At 61.7% G+C, this 17,586-nt stretch overlaps 1 protein-coding gene across 1 annotated transcript; it reads left to right on the forward strand.

Annotated features, from left to right (window-relative positions):
- The first annotated feature begins 523 nt into the window (after window positions 1-523).
- VAV1 (vav guanine nucleotide exchange factor 1) lies at window positions 524-13,633 on the forward strand. The gene is made up of 27 exons (XM_074929873.1): window positions 524-792; window positions 1,510-1,626; window positions 1,731-1,789; window positions 1,880-1,945; window positions 2,732-2,840; window positions 2,946-3,032; window positions 3,829-3,897; window positions 4,377-4,483; window positions 5,365-5,461; window positions 5,887-5,982; window positions 6,110-6,178; window positions 6,750-6,836; window positions 7,171-7,256; window positions 7,814-7,946; window positions 8,451-8,560; window positions 8,671-8,772; window positions 9,452-9,549; window positions 9,957-9,979; window positions 10,113-10,158; window positions 10,280-10,416; window positions 11,189-11,254; window positions 11,425-11,456; window positions 12,220-12,336; window positions 12,439-12,526; window positions 12,635-12,749; window positions 13,252-13,400; window positions 13,476-13,633. The coding sequence occupies exons 1-27, from the start codon at window positions 589-591 to the stop codon at window positions 13,527-13,529; spliced, it is 2,523 nt and encodes an 840-aa protein (XP_074785974.1). The 5' UTR covers window positions 524-588; the 3' UTR covers window positions 13,530-13,633.
- The last annotated feature ends 3,953 nt before the right edge of the window (window positions 13,634-17,586 follow it).

Consider the following 17,586-nt stretch of genomic DNA (forward strand, 5'->3'; position numbering starts at 1 on the left):
GGTCCCACCAGGATCCATCTCCGTCGGCTCCTCCCCGGGAGTGGTCCCACCAGGATCCATCTCCGTCGGCTCCTCCCCGGGAGTGGTCCCACCAGGATCCATCTCCGTCGGCTCCTCCCCGGGAGTGGTCCCACCAGGATCCATCTCCATCGGCTCCTCCCCGGGAGTGGTCCCACCAGGACTCCATCTCCATCGGCTCCTCCCTGGGAGTGGTCCCACCAGGACTCCATCTCCATCGGCTCCTCCCCGGGAGTGGTCCCACCAGGATCCATCTCCATCGGCTCCTCCCCGGGAGTGGTCCCACCAGGACTCCATCTCCATCGGCTCCTCCCCGGGAGTGGTCCCACCAGGACTCCATCTCCATCGGCTCCTCCCCGGGAGTGGTCCCACCAGGACTCCATCTCCATCGGCTCCTCCCTGGGAGTGGTCCCACCAGGATCCATCTCCATCAGCTCCTCCCTGGGAGTGGTCCCACCAGGATCCATCTCCGTCGGCTCCTCCCCGGGAGTGGTCCCACCAGGATCCATCTCCCTAGACACCATCCCCCCGGGACCCCATCGCTGTTGCCTCCCCCAACCCGCAGGCGCCATGGAGGCGTGGCGGCAGTGCGCCCATTGGCTGGTAGCGGCGCGGGTGCTCCCTGCAGGGCACCGGGCGAGCAGCCCCGGGGGGCAGGTGTGGGACTTGGCGCAGGCGCTGCGGGACGGGGTGTTGCTCTGTCACCTCCTCAACGCACTCCTGCCCCACGCCGTGCCCCCTCGCGACATCTGTCCCCGTCCCCAGATGTCACAGGTGCGACTCGGGGGGCAAATGCCCACTGGGGGGTGTGGAACTGCCCCAGGGTGGGGTAACTGGGAGGATAATTGCCCCAGAAGGGGGTAGAGGGGTGCTGGTTCCAGTGGGGCTGATGGTGACAGTGACAATGGCAGGGCTGGTGCGAATGAGGGTGATGGCAGTGAGGTGATGGCAATGATGATGGTGACAATGGGGTTGATGGTGACAATGACAGATGGTGAAAATGAGGATAACTGTGATGGTACCAATGGACAGAGGGGATGGTGACAGTGACATGACGGGGGTGACAGTGACGATGATGTTGGTGGTGATGATGGGGGTGACCATGATGGTGTCAATGGGTGTGACGTTGGTGGTGACAGTGGCCATGGGGGTGACAATGAGCATAAGCACAGTGATGGTGATGATGATGCCAGTGAGGATGCCAGTGGCAATGGTGGTGATGATGGCAGTGCTGGTGCCAACGGAGGTGACAATGACAGTGACAAGGGTGGTGTTGGTGACAGAGATGGTGGACGTGCCAGTGTCAATGGGGGTGACAATGGTGGTCACGAATGGGGGAAGATGATGAGGTCGATGATGCTGATGGGGATTACAGTGGTGGTGACAACAACGGTGACAATGGGGGTGTCAGTGATGGTGAGAGGTGACAATGGGGGTGCTGATGGGGGGGATGGTGATGGTCCTGGTGACGGTGACACGGTGCCACCACAGTTCCTGTGCCTGAGGAACATCCGCACCTTCTTGACCGCCTGCGCCGACAAATTCGGGCTCCCGAAGCACCGGCTCTTCGGCGCCTTCGACCTCTTTGACGTCCAAGACTTCGGCAAGGTGTGACCCAGGTGGCCAGATCCGGCCTGGGGTGGGGGGACGGGATGACACCCAGGTGTCCGGCTCCCACCCCTCCTCTCACAACGTCCCCTGTCTGTCCCCAGGTGATTGACACCCTCTCAACGCTCTCCTGGACCCCCATCGCCCAGAGTAAAGGGTTCACGTGAGTGTAGAGGACCCAGGCCCCCCGCCCCGAGGGACTCACACGTCACGTCCCCGAGGGACCCACATGTCCCCACTGTGCCCTCCCCAGGCCCTTCCCTACTGAGGAATGTGTTGGGGACGATGACATCTACAGTGGCCTCTCGGACCTCATCGAGTAAGTGGGGCACATTGGGGGGTACCAGGGAGATACTGGGGGGGGGGGGGGGGTACTGGGGGCAAGTTAAGAGATTCCACAGGGTTTTAAGGGGGCTATTGGGAGGTACTGGGAGGGGTTAGGGGGTGCCAGGGGGAAGAGGGGGGTATTGGGATGTATGGGAGGGGGGAATAAGGGGCATTGAGGCGTATTGTGGGGTGTTAGGGGGGTATTAAGAGTCGTTAGGGGGACATTAAGGGGGTATTGGGAGGCAGTGGTGGTGTTAGGGGGTGCCAGGGGGCATTAGCTTGGAACTAGGGGGGTATTGGGGTGTCAGGGGGCATTAGGGGTGTATTTGGGTATATTAGGAGGGTATTAAGGTTCATTGGGGGGTATTAATGGGTATTGGGGGGTATCAGGGGTATTAGGGGAGATGAAACAAGTTCCTGGGTATGTAAGGGGTTGGTAAGGGGTATCAAGGGGCATTTGGGAGTATTAGAGGGATATCAGGGGGTATTGGGGGGCAATAGAGGGCTATGGAGTATATTAGTGGGGTACCTGGGGGTACTACGGTGGTAATGGAGGGGTAATTGGGGTGTTTAAGGGGTACTGGGGGTATTAAGATAGGAGGGGAGTACCAGGAGGTTTGGGGGTGTGTTAGAGGGGTATTGAGGGGCATTAGGAGGTACTAGGGGGTATTAAAGCAGTACCAAGGGAACGGGGGGGAATTAGAGGAACACCAGGGGGTATTTGGGAGGATCTGGGGGGATTCGGGGTGCAGGGGGGTACCGGGCTGTCCCCCCGCAGCGACACGGCAGAGGAGGACGATGACCTCTACGACTGCGTCGAAGCCGAAGGGGACGACGGCGATGACATCTACGAGGACCTGATGAGGGTGGAGCCCCCGCCGGCTATGGTGGGTGTGTCCCCCCAACACCTGGGCCCCCCCCCGGATACCTGGGGGTCCCCCTGGATGCCTGGGTGTGTCCCTCCACCTTGGGTGTCGCTGTCTCTGCAGAAGGTGGAGGTAGACCGGAGGCTCTGCTGCCTCCAGGAGTTGAGGCAGACGGAGGAGAGGTACACCGAGACCCTGGAGTCCATCTGCCAGGTGGGACGGGGGACATGGGGGGACACTGGGGACATGGGGGCACACTGGGGACATGGGGGGGCATTGGGGAATATGGGGGTGTGGGGGGATATTGGGGAAATATAGGGAATATTGGGGACATGGGAGAATATGGGGGACAGAGGGGACATGTGGGACATCAAAGAGATGGGAGGACATAGGGGACATGGGGACACATGGGGGACATGGGGGGGACATGGGGGATTATGAGGAGTGGGGAGGGATATTGGGGAAATGTAGGGAATACTGGGGACATGGGAGAATATGGGGGACATAGGGGACATGGGGGGACATGAGGGACATGGGGGACATGGAGGGACATTGGACACTGGGGACATGAGGGGACGTGGGGGCACGTGGGAGACATTGGGGACATGGGGGAGTATAAGGGGTGGAGGGGACATGTGGGACACCAGGGACATGGAAGGACATGGGGGACATGGAGACATGGGGGCACATGGGGGGACATGGGGGGACATGGAGGGACATTGAGGGGACATTGGGAACAGGGGGGGCATGTAGGAAAAAAAGGGGACAGGGGGACATGGGGGGGACACGGGGACATGGAGGACGTGGGGACTTGGGGGACACGGGGACGTGGGAGATGTGGGGGACTTGGGGCCACTGGGGGACATGTGGGGTGCAGATGGAGATGGCGATGGAGGGGACAGGGACACGGGGACAGGGACACAGGGACAGGGACACGGGGCACGAGACGGGTTCCCCCAGTGTCCTCAGTACCCCGTCCCAGTGCTCCCAGTAACCCCAGTACCCACAGCACTTCCTGAGGCCACTGCGGCACTTCCTGCAGCCCCAAGACCTCGAGAACATCTTCATCAACATCGAGGTGACCCCAGTAACACCCAGTAACCCCCAGTGGCGCCCAGTGCTCCCAGTAACCCTTCCTAGTGCTCCCAGTAATGCCCAGTAAACTGTCCCACTCCTCCCAGTAGCCCTTCAGGGATCCCAGTGCTCCCAGTAACTCCCAGTAACTCCTCCCACTGGTTCCAGAAATGCCCAGTAACCCCTCCCAGTTCTCCCGGTAGCCCTCTCAGTGCTCCCAGTAACCCTCCAGTATTCCCAGTGCTTCCAGTAACCCCTCCCACTGCTCCCAAAATGCCAGTTACTCCTCCTAGTGCTTCCAGTAACCCCTCCCAGTGTTTCCAGTAACCCCTCTAGTCCTCCTTTACCCCTCCCAGTGCTACCAGTAACCCCCAGTAACCACAGTATGGGGTCCTGGAAGGGTCTGGGGGATTCAGTGGGGTTTTTTGGAGGGGGGGTGTCCCCCTCTTTCGGTGGGTGACACCCCCCCCCCTCGCCCCACAGGAGCTTCTGCAGCTGCACCGGCTCTTCCTGGGGGAGCTGCGGGGGGCACTGGGGGGGTGTGGGGGGGGCCGAGGGCTGCCCCCCCTCTTTCTTGCCTACAAGGAGAGGTGAGGGGCACTGGGGGGTCCTGAGGGGCACTGGGGGGTCCTGGGGGGCACCGGGGGTCCTGAGGGGCATTGGGGGGTCCTGGGGGGCATTGGGGGGTTCTGGGGGGCACTGGGGGTCCTGAGGGGCATTGGGGGTCCTGAGGGGCATTGGGGGGTTCTGGGGGGCACTGGGGGGTCCTGGGGGGCACTGGGGGTCCTGAGGGGCATTGGGGGGTCCTGGGGGCAATGGGGGGTTCTGGGGGGCACTGGGGGGTCCTGAGGGGCATTGGGGGGTCCTGGGGGCAATGGGGGGTTCTGGGGGGCACTGGGGGTCCTGAGGGGCATTGGGGGTCTAAGGGGCATTGGGGGGTCCTGGGGGGCATTGGGGGGTTCTGGGGGGCACTGGGGGTCCTGGGGGGCATTGGGGGTCCTGAGGGGCACTGGGGGGTCCTGGGGGGCACTGGGGGTCCTGAGGGGCATTAAGGGGTCCTGGGGGCAATGGGGTGTCCTGGTCGGGGGTGTCCTGGGAATGTCGGGGGGGAGGGGGGAATGGAGGTTCCTGGAAGCATTTGGGGGGACAATGGGGGGTCTGGAGAGGGTCCTGGGGGGGAACAATATGCGGGGGGGGGGAGGCCCATTTTAGTGTCCGTTTTGGGGCCAATTTTGGATCCGTTTTGGGGCCACTTTGGGTCTATTTCAGGTCTGATTTTGGGTCCAAATCTGTCCATTTTCAGTTCAACTTCAAGCCCATTTTGGGGCCAGTTCTGCCTATTTTGGGTCCAATCGTGGGTCCGTTCAGGGTTGGGGTCTGGTGTTGTCTCTGATTTTGGCTGAGGCTGGGGCAGATTCCAGCGGTGTTTTGGGTGGGTTTGGGTGGATTTGGGTGGTTTCCATCCCCGCAGGTTCCTGCTCTACGGCCGTTACTGCAGCCAGGTGGAAGCGGCCGCCCGGCGCCTCGACCAGCTCGGGACCAGCACCGACCTCCGCATGAAGCTTCAGGTGGGCCCGGACCCCTGCATGTGTCCCCCCCCGCCCCTCCCTGACCCCCCCTGACCCCCCCAAAACCCCCTCCGCAACCTCTACCTGAAGGTGCAGGTGGGCTCAGATATCTGGGTCCCCTCCATGGGACCCCGTGACACCACCCAGGACTCCTGGGTCCCCCATAGTCTGTCTGGAACCCCTCCCAGTCCCCTTGGAACCCCCCATAGACCTCCCGAGACCCCCCAATCCCCCCCCTTGGGCCCCCCATGTCCACCCATCCCTCATGATCCTATGTCCCCCCATGACCCCTCTGACTCCTCCTGTGCCCCTGTGACCCTCATGTCTCCCAGATCTTCCCAATCCCCATGACCCTTGTGACCCCATTGACCCTCTGTGACCTCTGAATGACCTTCTGTGACCCCCATGAACTCTGTGACCCCCAGGAGTGCTCCCAACGAGCCAACAACGGACGCTTCTCCCTGAGGGACCTCCTGATGGTGCCGATGCAGCGGGTGCTCAAGTACCACCTCCTGCTCCAGGTCTGCTCACGGGGGGCACGCCTGGGTCCCCTGGAGAGGGAGGGGGACACCCGAGTCCCCTGGGGCATCCCTGGGTCCCTTGGGGGACAGGGAGGACAAACCCTGATGCCTGACCTCTGACCCCCAGGAGCTGGTGAAGCTGACCCCGGAGCCAGCCGAGAGGGAGAGGCTGCGGGTGGCCCTGGATGCCATGAGGGTGGGTCCTGGGGTATCCTGGGGGGCCCTGGAGGGGTTTGGGGGGGCCTGGGGAGGATCTTACAGGGTCTTGGAGTAGTCTGGAGGGTGCTGAAGATGTTTGAAGGGGTCTGGGGGGGGGGGGGGGGTGGATCCTGGAGGGCCTGGGGGGGTGTCTGGGGGTCTTGGAGGGGTTCTGGGAGGTCTTGGGGTGGTCCTGAGGGGGTCCTGACATTCTTGGAGTGGGTCTTGGGGGGATCCTGGGGGGATTTAGGGAGCATCCTGAGGGGGCTTGCGGGAGCCTGGGGGTGTCTTAGGGGGTCCTGGGGGGGTTTGGAGGAGGCTGGGGGTGTCTTGGAGGGGTCTGGGGGGGGGTCCTGGGGGCTACGAAGGGATCCTGGCAGGGTCTTGGGGTACCCTGGGAGGTCTGAGGGTGCTGGGGGAAGTGTGGGTGCCCTAAAAGGGTATTTGGGGGTTCCTGAGGGGGTCTTTGGGGTCAGGGGGGTATTTGAAGGTCAAGAGAGGCTGGAGAATACTGGGGGGTCCCCAGGGGTATTGGAGGGTTTGGAGGTGCCTGACTGGTGCCCCCCCAGGACCTGGCACAGTGTGTGAACGAGGTCAAACGGGACAACGAGACCCTGAAACAGCTCACGAGCATCCAGCTCTGCCTCCACAACATGGTGGGGACACCCCTGATCCCCCCTGACCCACCCACCCCTCCCCTGGCACTCGCAACCACTCTGTGGCACCCCTAAACTGCCCCGGCTCCCCCCATGCCCCCAGACTCTCCCCAGTCCCTCCCAAGTGTCCACTGCCTTCACAATATGGTGGGGACCCCTGACCCCCCGAACTCCTCCAGCATCTATGGGAACCCCTATGTCCCCCCAAATCCCCCTCATGCCCTCCCATATGCCCCCAAATTCCATATCCTCATGTCCCTCCGTGTCCTTCCTGTGTCCCTGCCCCACCGTGTCCCCGCCGTGTCCCTCACATCCCTGCTGATGTCCGGCACAGCCACAGTCCCTGGCGCAGTTCGGGCGCCCCAAAATCGATGGGGAGCTGAAGGTCTCCAGCACCGAGCGGCGCTCCAAGGTGGACAGGTGGGATGGGGCGAGGGGCACCATGGGGACACCATGGGGACACCCATGGGGACACCTATGGGGGACATGGGGACGCCACAGGAACCTGGGGACACCCATAGGAAAGTTGCAAGGACACCCATGGGGTCATGGGGACACCACAAGAACATGGGGACACTCATGGGGACACCACAAGGACACCATGGGGATACCACAGGGAGACCCATGGAGACACCACAAGAACATGGGGACATCGGGACACCACAGAAACGTGGGGACACCACAAAGACACCATGGAGATACCACGGGGAGACCCATGGAGACATGGGAACACCAGAGGAATATCATGGGAACATCATGTGGACATGAGGAAAACAGGGATGTGGGGACACCCTTGGGGAGACCCACGGGGACATGGGAAACCAAGGACATAAGGATGGGAACACAGGAATAACCATGGGGCCATCCTTGTCACAGAGCAGGGGACAACACAGGGGTGGCTCCAAGGCAGTGGTGGGGACACCTCAAGTTGTGCGGTGGCCTTGGGAACCCAGTGTCACACCCCTCCCTGTCCCCAGGTACGGCTTCCTCCTGGACAAGGCCCTGATCATCTGCAAGCGCCGTGGGGACTCCTACGAGGCCAAAGACGTTGTGGACCTTCAGAGCCACCAACTGCGGGATGGTGGCCTTGGCCCCCGCGATGGAAAGAAGGTACCCAGTGTCTGGTTCCCAATGAACTCGGGTGTCCAAGTCCTGGTGGTCCCAAGCATCCAGGTCTGCTGGGCTCAAGTGGCCAGGTCCTTGGTGGATCTATTGAACCCTGGTGGACCCACATGTCTAGTTGTTGGTGTCCTCTTCCCAATGAACACAAGTGTCCAGGTCTGGTGGATCCCAGGATCCTGGTCAATGGTGGACACAAGTGTCCAGGTCTGGTGGATCCCAGGATCCTGGTCAATGGTGGACACAAGTGTCCAGGTCTGGTGGACCCCAGGATCCTGGTCAATGGTGGACACAAGTGTCCAGGTCTGGTGGACCCCAGGATCCTGGTCAATGGTGGACACAAGTGTCCAGGTCTGGTGGACCCCAGGATCCTGGTCAATGGTGGACTCATGTCCAGGCCCTTAGTGGACACATTGGAGCCTGGTGGCCCCAGGAATGTGGCCTCCCAGTGGCCCCAGGCATCCAGGTGTCACTGAGCCCCACACATGCCCACAGTGGACCCACACCTTCCTGCTCATCGACACGGCCGGGCTGCAGGGCTACGAGCTCTTCTTCAAGACCCGTGAGCTGAAGAAGAAGTGGCTGGAGCAGTTTGAGATGGCCCTGTAGGTGCCCCTGCACCCAGGGGTGGGGGGACCTGCCCCACTGGGGCCTGGGTGGCCATGGGAGGGCCAATTCACCCCCACCAGACCCAGGTCCCCCCATCTCTTGCCAGCTCCAACATCTTCCCCGAGCACGCCCTGGCTGATGGACATGACTTCCAGATGTTCTCCTTTGAGGACACCACGTCCTGCAGGGCCTGCCAGATGTTGCTGAGGTAGGACCCCAAAATTATGTCCTCCATTCTCTGGGGAGACAATGGGGCACAGGGTGACCTGGGAGATGGGACTGGGGGGCTCTGGGAGAAGGGGAGGCCCCAGGTAGGTGATTGGAGGTCAGGTGAGGTCTTGATTGTTGAAGTCCTTGGGTGAGATGAGGCCAAGGTGGGTCAAGCCTGAGTTGGTGAAGGATTGGGTAGGTTGAGGTCTGGGTAAGCCAAAGTCAACGTGGGTCAAGTCTTGGGTGGATTGAGGCTTGGGTGGGTCAAGGACCTGGTGGGTCAAGCCCTAAGTGGGCCCAAGGCCAAGGGTTGGATGGAGGCCAAGGTGGGTTCATACCAGTGCGGGTCAAGGCCTCGGTGGGTTGATCCTGGTGGGGCCAAGGCCAAGAACCTGGTGGGTCAAGGCCTGGGTTGGCCTAAGGCTAAGGTGGGTCAAGGGTTGGATGGAGGCCAAGGTGGGTCAAGACCAGTGTGGGTCAAGGCCTCGGTGGGTTGATCCTGGTGAGGCCAAGACCAAGAACCTGGTGGGTCAAGGCCTGGGTTGACCCAAGGCCAGGTGGGTCAAGGCTTGGGTCAGACCTGGGTGGGCCGAGCTGGGTGGGCACAGGTGGGCCAACGTGTGTCCCCTCATGTTGACCATGACCCTGTGTCTCCCCATGTGCTGGTGTCCCCCCAGGGGCACGTTCTACCAGGGGTACCGCTGCAGCCGATGCCGGGCCCCTGCGCACAAGGAGTGTCTGGGGCGGCTGGGGACCTGCGGCAGGAGCGGTGCCGGTGAGAGGCATCATGGGATAGCGAGGGGATGGGGATTGTGGGAGGGTGGAGCAATGTAGGATGAGGAGTGGAGCATCATGGCATGGGGGAGTAGGGCACTGTAGGATGGGGAGTGGGGAATTGTGGGATACAAGATGGCTGACAGAGCAGGGCATTGTGGATACAAGATGGCCAACATGGAGCAGGGCATTGTGGGATACAAGATGGCCAACATGGAGCAGGGCATTGTGGGATAGGGGTGGCCTGGGTGGAGCAAGGCTTTAAGGGATGGCCCAAGTGGAGCCGGGCATTATGGGATACCCTAACGATTTGCCACCCAACCCTATAGGAGCCTAATTATCACCAAGCATTAATTAGGGCAGGGGTTAAATAACCCCCAGTAATGAGTTTTCTCTTCCACCCCACAGATTCAGGCTCTGGCATGAGAAAGGTAACAGCAAAATGGGTCAATAGGGGCTGAAATGTCCCATATTTGGGAGTGGGGTGGCCCTGGGTGGTGTCACGTCCCCCCCCGCCCCCCGGCCCAGCCTCCTGGGGCTAACTGGGGTCTCGTTGCTCCACAGAACAAGTCGCAGCGGCAGGGCCCCGAGAAGAAGCGGGGAGACCTGGGTAAGGGCAACGTGAGGGGCCCGGATGTCTGGGGACACGTGTTTGGGGGGACAGAGGGGGTGTCCGTGCCCCGGGTGGGTGGCCTCGCCCCCTCGCCACCCATCGGGTGTCCTTCTTCCAGGGTTGCCCAAGATGGAGGCGAGCCAGCCCTACAGCGGCATCCCACCACCGCCGGGGGCCCTGGCTCCCGCCCTGCGCCTCGGCCCCGGGGACGTCGTGGAGGTCACCGTGGCCGAGGCTGAGCAGCTCTGGTGGCAGGTGGGGACGGGACCCCTGTGGTGGGGACGGGACCCCTGTGGTGGGGACGGGACACTCGTGGTCATGATGGGAAGGATCTCCACTATGGGGGAAGATCACCATGGCCATACTGGGATGGACCTTCAATATGGGAGCGAACCACTATGGCCATACTGGGATGGACCTCCAATATGGGGGAAGACCACTATGGCCATACTGGGATGGACCTTCAATATGGGAGCGAACCACTATGGCCATACTGGGACGGACCTTCAATATGGGAGTGAACCACTATGGCCATACTGGGATGGACCTTCAATATGGGAGCGAACCACTATGGCCATACTGGGATGGACCTTCAATATGGGAGTGAACCACTATGGCCATACTGGGACGGACCTTCAATATGGGAGCGAACCACTATGGCCATACTGGGATGGACCTCCAATATGGGGGAAGACCACTATGGCCATACTGGGATGGACCTTCAATATGGGAGCGAACCACTATGGCCATACTGGGACGGACCTTCAATATGGGAGCGAACCACTATGGCCATACTGGGATGGACCTCCAATATGGGGGAAGACCACTATGGCCATACTGGGATGGACCTTCAATATGGGGGAAGACCACCATGGCCATGCTGAACCCCCATGATGGAGATGGGCCAGGCCCCCACTTTGGGGCTGGACCCCCATGGCCAGGCTGGGCTCCTGTGGTCCTTCCAGTCTCCTGGGGAGCAGGGGGGACCCCACCCTGCCCCCCCGGCCCCATGGTCCTTCATCCCCAGGGCAGGAACGTGGCCAACGGCGACCTGGGCTGGTTCCCTTGTGCCGTCGTGAGACCGTTCATCTGCGTGAGTACGGGGACCCCAAAACATCCCCAGGAGCCCCTGCACCCACCCTGATGTCCCAAAGATGTTTGGGGTGTCCTTGGATTTGGGGGGTGTCTGTGGGACATGGGGGGGGTCTCAGAGGAGTCACCTTCTGTCCCCCCTTGATCCCCAACTCTGCTTCTCTCCCTCAGGTGCCACTGCCGGATCTCTCTGTCTACCCCTGGTTGGTGTTGGGCCCCCCCATTGCTCCTGGGGTTCCCCCAAATCCTCTTGTGGGCTCCCACAGCCCCTACAAATCCCCCCAATCCTCTCCCAGGGTCACCCTGTAGCCTCTAGGACCCCAAATCTCCCCCCAGGGGCACCCCATCCTTCCTGGGGTCACCCTGTATCCTCCAGGACCTCCCAGTTCCCTTCCTGGAGTCCTTCATCCCTCCTTGGCTCCTAGGGCCCCCCCAATCCCTCCTGTGCTCCCCCATCCCTCCTGGGGTTGCCCCAATTCTCCTCCAGGGTCACCCCATAGCCTCCAGGGTCCCTCCCTGAGTTTCTCCCTGAGCCCTCTCTTTCCTGGGACCCCTCAAATCCTCCCCCAGGGTTGCCCCATGGCCCTCAGAGTCCCGTAAACTCTTTCTCAGGGTCCCACATCCCTCCTGGGGTCACCCCAAATCCTCCCCTGAGCTCTTCATCCTTCCTAGCCCCGCCCCCCCCCTCCCCAATCCATCCTTAGGGTTATCCCACAGGCATAAGGGCCCCCAAAATCATCTTCTGAGCCCCCCATTCTTCCTGTGATCACCCCATACCCTCCTGGTCCCCCCAAATCCTTCCCCAGGGGCCCCCAACCTTCCTGGTGTCCCCCCTGAATCCTCCATCCAGGTTGCCCCATAGCTCCCAACTCCGCCCTGCCCTTGCCAAATCCCCACAAATTGCCCTGTGGAGGGTCAGGAGACGCTTGTTTTGGGGGCTCAGGACCCCCATCCCATAATCCCCAGGTACGCTGGTCCCATGGAGCGGGGGGAAGCAGAGCAGCTCCTGATGCCCCGCTCTGACGGCGCCTTCCTGGTGCGACAGCGGGTGAAGGACGCCGGCGAATTTGCCATCAGCATCAAGTAGGGACCAGGGACACCTCCAGGGTGGGGGAGAAACACAAGGGGGGGGCGGGGGGGGCAGGGAAGGGGCCCCAGCTCAGCCCCCCGTGTTCTCCTGCCCAGGTACCACGGGGAGGTGAAGCACATCAAGGTGATGACAGCAGAGGGGCTCTACCGTGTCACCGAGAAGAAGGCGTTCAAGGGGCTCGTGGTGAGCACCGGAGCCCCCTTCTCTGCCCTCCCCCCCAACCCAGATCTCTGGGTCCCCCCCACATTTGGGGTTGGGGGTGACCCCGAGGCTCGACCATGTTGTTCCCAGGAGCTGGTGGAGTTCTACCAGCACAGCTCGCTCAAGGATTGCTTCAAAGCCCTTGATACGGCACTTTTGGTGCCCTTCAAGGAGCCTGAGAGCCGGGCTGGTCCCCGGCCACCTGGTAGGACCTGGGGGACAGGGTGGGATGGTGGTGGTGGGATGGATGTGCTGGGGTGCTCCTGCTTTGGTCATGGTCAAGAGGATGGGCTGAGGGGGACAGTTGGGTCACAGGGATGGGACAAGAGCAACTGCCAAGGGATGAGTCAAGGGAATGGTGGAGGCCAAGGGAGAGGAGCAGCCATGGCGAGGGTTGAGGGCCGAGCGGGACGAGTTGAAGGGACAGGGATGAGGGGGGTGGTTGAGTCGTGGGTCAAGTTGTTGGTGATGGCCAAGAGATGGGTTGAGGGATCAGCGATGGGATGAGTTAAGGAGGGACGAATGGCCAAGAGGGACAGGTTGGGACTGGGTCAATGGAGATGGCCAAGGGATGGGTTGAGGTTGGACCTTGGGACAGCCAAGGGGGCACAAATGGGACTTGGACAGCCATGGGGGATGACCTGTGGGACATCCGGGGCACATCGCCCATGTCCCTGTCCCCCCTCCCTGTTCCCCCACCCGCCCAGGAGCCGTGCGCAGCTTTGGTTCAGCCAAAGCCCGCTATGACTTTTGCGCCCGGGACCGGACAGAGCTGACGCTGCGGGAGGGTGACATCATCCGTGTCCTCAGCAAGAAGGGCCACCCGGGCTGGTGGAAAGGGGAGATCTACGGGCGGGTATGGCCACTCCCCTACCCCAACGTCCCCCCCAAAATCCCTTCAGACCTCCCTACGTGTCCCTTCTTCTCCCAGGTTGGATGGTTCCCCGCAAACTACGTGGAGGAAGATTACTCAGAGTATTGCTGACCGTGGACCCCCACCCCGTCCACCACCCTGTGTCCCGCCACTTGTGTCCCCAAAAGAGGCCACTGCATCCCTCTCCCCACCTCCCCCATTAATTTATGCCTCTTCCTGTCCAGGAGGGACAATAAACGAGGATGAGGACGAGCTGCGGGGTCGGATTCTGCGGGAAGGCATCGGGGTGGGGGATGAGGCCAGAGGGTTGGTCTTTCCAGGAAGGCACCCAGGCGTCCGGGCAGTCAATGAGGTCAAGGTCGTGCAGGCAGTTTCTGGGAACAGAGCCAGGCGTCTGGGCAGAGATGAAACCACGGGGTAGATGTCACCAGGAAGGGACCCAGATGTCCAGGAGGGGACCCAGGTGTCCAGGCAGGGACGCAGATGTCCAGGAAAGGACCCAGATGTCCAGGCAGGAATGAGATCACAAGGTTGATGCCACCAGGAGGGCACCCAGACACCCAGGAGGGGACCCAGACATCCAGGGGGGGACCTAGATATCCAGGAGGGGACCCAGACATCCAGGGGGGACCCAGATATCCAGGGGGGACCCAGACATCCAGGAGGGAACCCAGACATCCAGGAGGGGACCCAGACATCCAGGGGGGAACCCAGATATCCAGGAGGGGACCCAGATGTCCGGGCAGGGATGAGGTCACAGGGTTAATGTCACCTGGAGGGGACCCAGGTGTTTGGGCAGGAATGAGGCCACGGGGTCAACATCTCCAAGAAGGGACCCAGGCATCCGTGCGGGGGAGCCCCATCACCGCTGTTACGTGCCATGAGCAGCCTCAGGCCTCAGCCCACACGGGGCGGGGGGAAGCGGTTTGTGGGGCCGTTCGGTGGTTTCGGGGCTGTCCAGTGCCACTTCCCTTCTGCCACCGGTGCCGTGGGGCCACTGCGTCCCCTGTGCTGGCTCCTGTCATGGGGTGTCCCCCCCTTGCCGTCTGCCTCTGGGGTGAGTCATGCTCTATCTCCCTCCAGGAGGGGATTTTGGGGTGAAACAGAGGGAAATGGGGAAAGGGAAACTGAGGCAGGGACGGAAGTAGGTCAGGGCTGTAAGAGCTGCAGTGCAAAGCCACCCAAAATGGCCTGAAATATCCCCAAAATGGGGCTTCCGTAGCTGGGAGGGGGGGTGTCAATCCCTGAAATGGGGGATTGAGCCCCTCAGTGGTGGGTTTGAGCCTGGAGGGTGGGGGTTGAATTCCCAAACTGGGGTCTTGAGCCCCCAAAAGAGGGGGTTGAGTCCTGAAGGGGGAGGGTTGAGCCCTAAAAAAAAGGGGTTGAGCTTTGGGCGGGGGGGGCATGACCATCAAAAAAGGGGTTCTGAGCTCATATAGGTAGGATGACCCCCCAAAATGATGGTTTTGACCCAAAAGAGGGGGATTAACCCCCCCAAATAAGGTTTTGATTCCTACTGGGGGTGTGGAGCCCAAAAAGGGGGTGTTGAACCCCAAAAGGGGAGGGTTGAGCCCTAATGGGGGAAGAATGAACCCCGAAAGGGAGGGACTGAGCCCCCAAATCTCTTTGACCCCCAGAAGGGGATTTTGAGCACCGATAATTGGGTTTGACCCCCCCAAGAGAAGGGTTTGACCCCCAAAAGTGGGGTTTGAGCTCTAGGGGGGAGCTGATCCTGGGGAGGGGGTGGGGGGGGGTCACTCCTCAAGGTGGGGGCTCCTGGGGTGCTGATGTCCCCCTGTGTTCCCCCAGTGCTGTGCCACCTCCTGAGCCACCTCTCCCCCACTGAGGGTGACCAGAGACGTGAGTGGGGGGGGGGGGGGGGGGGCCGGGGGAGGAGAGGGGGTGAGGGGTTGGGGGGGGGGGCTGTGAGAAGCTGGGGGGGGGCGGGCTGTGAAAGGTGGGATCGGCTGTGAAGGGTGAGGGGCTGGGAGGAATCCGGGGGCCACAGCAGGTGATTTGGGGGGGTCAGACTGAGCCCTGGATCCTGTCCCCACTCTTGGGGGCCCTCCAACGGCCCCCCCTCCGTGTCCCCACAGTGTCCTGCGGTCCCCACTTCTGCTCCAAGAACAGCTGCTGCCTGGGTCACCCCACGGAGGCCAAGAACGGGCCCTGGGTCTGTGGGTGCCCCCCCGGCATGGTCCCCACCCTCCAGAACTCCACCATCTCCTGCCAGGGTGAGGGGGCAAACACCCCGCTTTTACCATCCCACCCCCCCGCCTTTTAGCCCCCTTTTAAACCCTTTTCTCCCCTTTTTAACCCTTTATCCTTCCCCTTAAACTTTTTACACCTCCCTTTTAACCCTTTACCTCCTTTTTCTCCCCATTCTGGGGGTGCTGAGCCCCCTCCAAGCCACACAGGCAGGGCGAGATGCAGCACCCCCCACACCCCCCCCTCCCCAAAAGGCCCCAAACTGACCCAAATCCGCAGCGTTTGGCCCCGGACCGGAATCCACCTGTAACATCCCCGTCCTGGAGGAGGCCAGGAAGGCCTGCAGGGACCCCAAGGTGGAGGGGGGGGAAAGGGGGGGAGGGAAGGAGGGGAGATGGATTGATGCGGGGATGGAGGACGGGATGGAGGGACAGAAGAATGGAGGGAGGGATGGTTGGAGGGATGAGGGAGGGAGGGAGGGGGGGAGATGGACAGGGGGAGGAATGGGAGGGAGGGAGAGAGATGGACAGGGGGAGGAATGGGAGGAAGGAGGGAGGGAGATGGACAGGGGGAGGAATGGGAGGAAGGAGGGAGGGAGATGGACAGGGGGAGGAATGGGAGGAAGGAGGGAGGGAGATGGACAGGGGGAGGAATGGGAGGAGGGAGGGAGGGAGATGGACAGAGGGAGGAATGGGAGGAAGGAGGGAGGGAGATGGACAGGGGGAGGAATGGGAGGAAGGAGGGAGGGAGATGGACAGGGGGAGGAATGGGAGGAAGGAGGGAGGGAGATGGACAGGGGGAGGAATGGGAGGAGGGAGGGAGGGAGATGGACGGGGGAGGAATGGGAGGAGGGAGGGAGGGAGATGGACAGGGGGAGGAATGGGAGGACGGATGGAGGGAGATGGACAGAGGGAGGAATGGGAGGAGGGAGGGAGGGAGATGGACAGAGGGAGGAATGGGAGGAGGGAGGGAGGGAGATGGACAGGGGGAGGAATGGGAGGAAGGAGGGAGGGAGATGGACAGGGGGAGGAATGGGAGGACGGACGGAGGGAGATGGACAGAGGGATGGACAGAAGGATGGAGGGGCAGACAGACGGTTGGAAGGACAGAGGGAGGGAGGGACAGACAGATGGACAGAGGGAGGGAGGCTGAGGCAGGGAGGGAGGGAAGGACCGACAGAGCCTGCGGGGTGCGGCCGACACCCCCGTGACACCCCCACGCCCCAGCGCGCGGCCGAGGCCTTCTGCTCCGACCTGCAGGACACCCAGCAGCTCCTGACCAACGCCTGCGCCGAGCCCACGAAGGACAACCTGCAGGTGACACGGGCGCGCACACGCGTGTGCGCGGGGCTGGGCGTGTCTGTGGGCCCGTGTGTGTCCCGTGGGCATCCCGTGTCCAGGCCCTACACGTGTGTGTGTCCTCCCATGTATCCCCTACACGCGTGCATGGCCTGTGTCCATCCTGTACATGTGTCCCTTACACATGTGTCTATGTCTATTCCCTACACGTGTTTATGCCCCATGTGCATCCCCTACACGTGTGCATCCCGTGTGCATCCTCCCATGTATCCCCTACACGTGTGCATGGCCTGTGTCCGTCCTGTACATGTGTCCCTACACATGTGACTTTCTATGTCCATCCCCTACATGTGTTTATGCCCCATGTGCATCCCCTACATGTGTGCATCCCGTGTGCATCCTCCCATGTATCCCCTACACGTGTGCATCCCTATGTCTATCCCTACACATGCACATGGCCTGTGTCCGTCCTGTACGTGTGTCCTCTACATGTGTCTTTCTATGTCCATCCCCTACATGTGTTTATGCCTCATGTGTGTCCCCTACACGTGTGCATCCCGTGTTCATCCTCCCGTGCATCCCCTACACGTGTCCAGCCCTTACACACGTGCATCCTCCCATGCATTCCCTACACGTGTCCAGCCCTTACACGTGTGCATCCT

This window comes from Athene noctua, chromosome 31 (assembly GCF_965140245.1).
Source record: "Athene noctua chromosome 31, bAthNoc1.hap1.1, whole genome shotgun sequence".
In the NCBI taxonomy this organism is placed as follows: domain Eukaryota; kingdom Metazoa; phylum Chordata; class Aves; order Strigiformes; family Strigidae; genus Athene; species Athene noctua.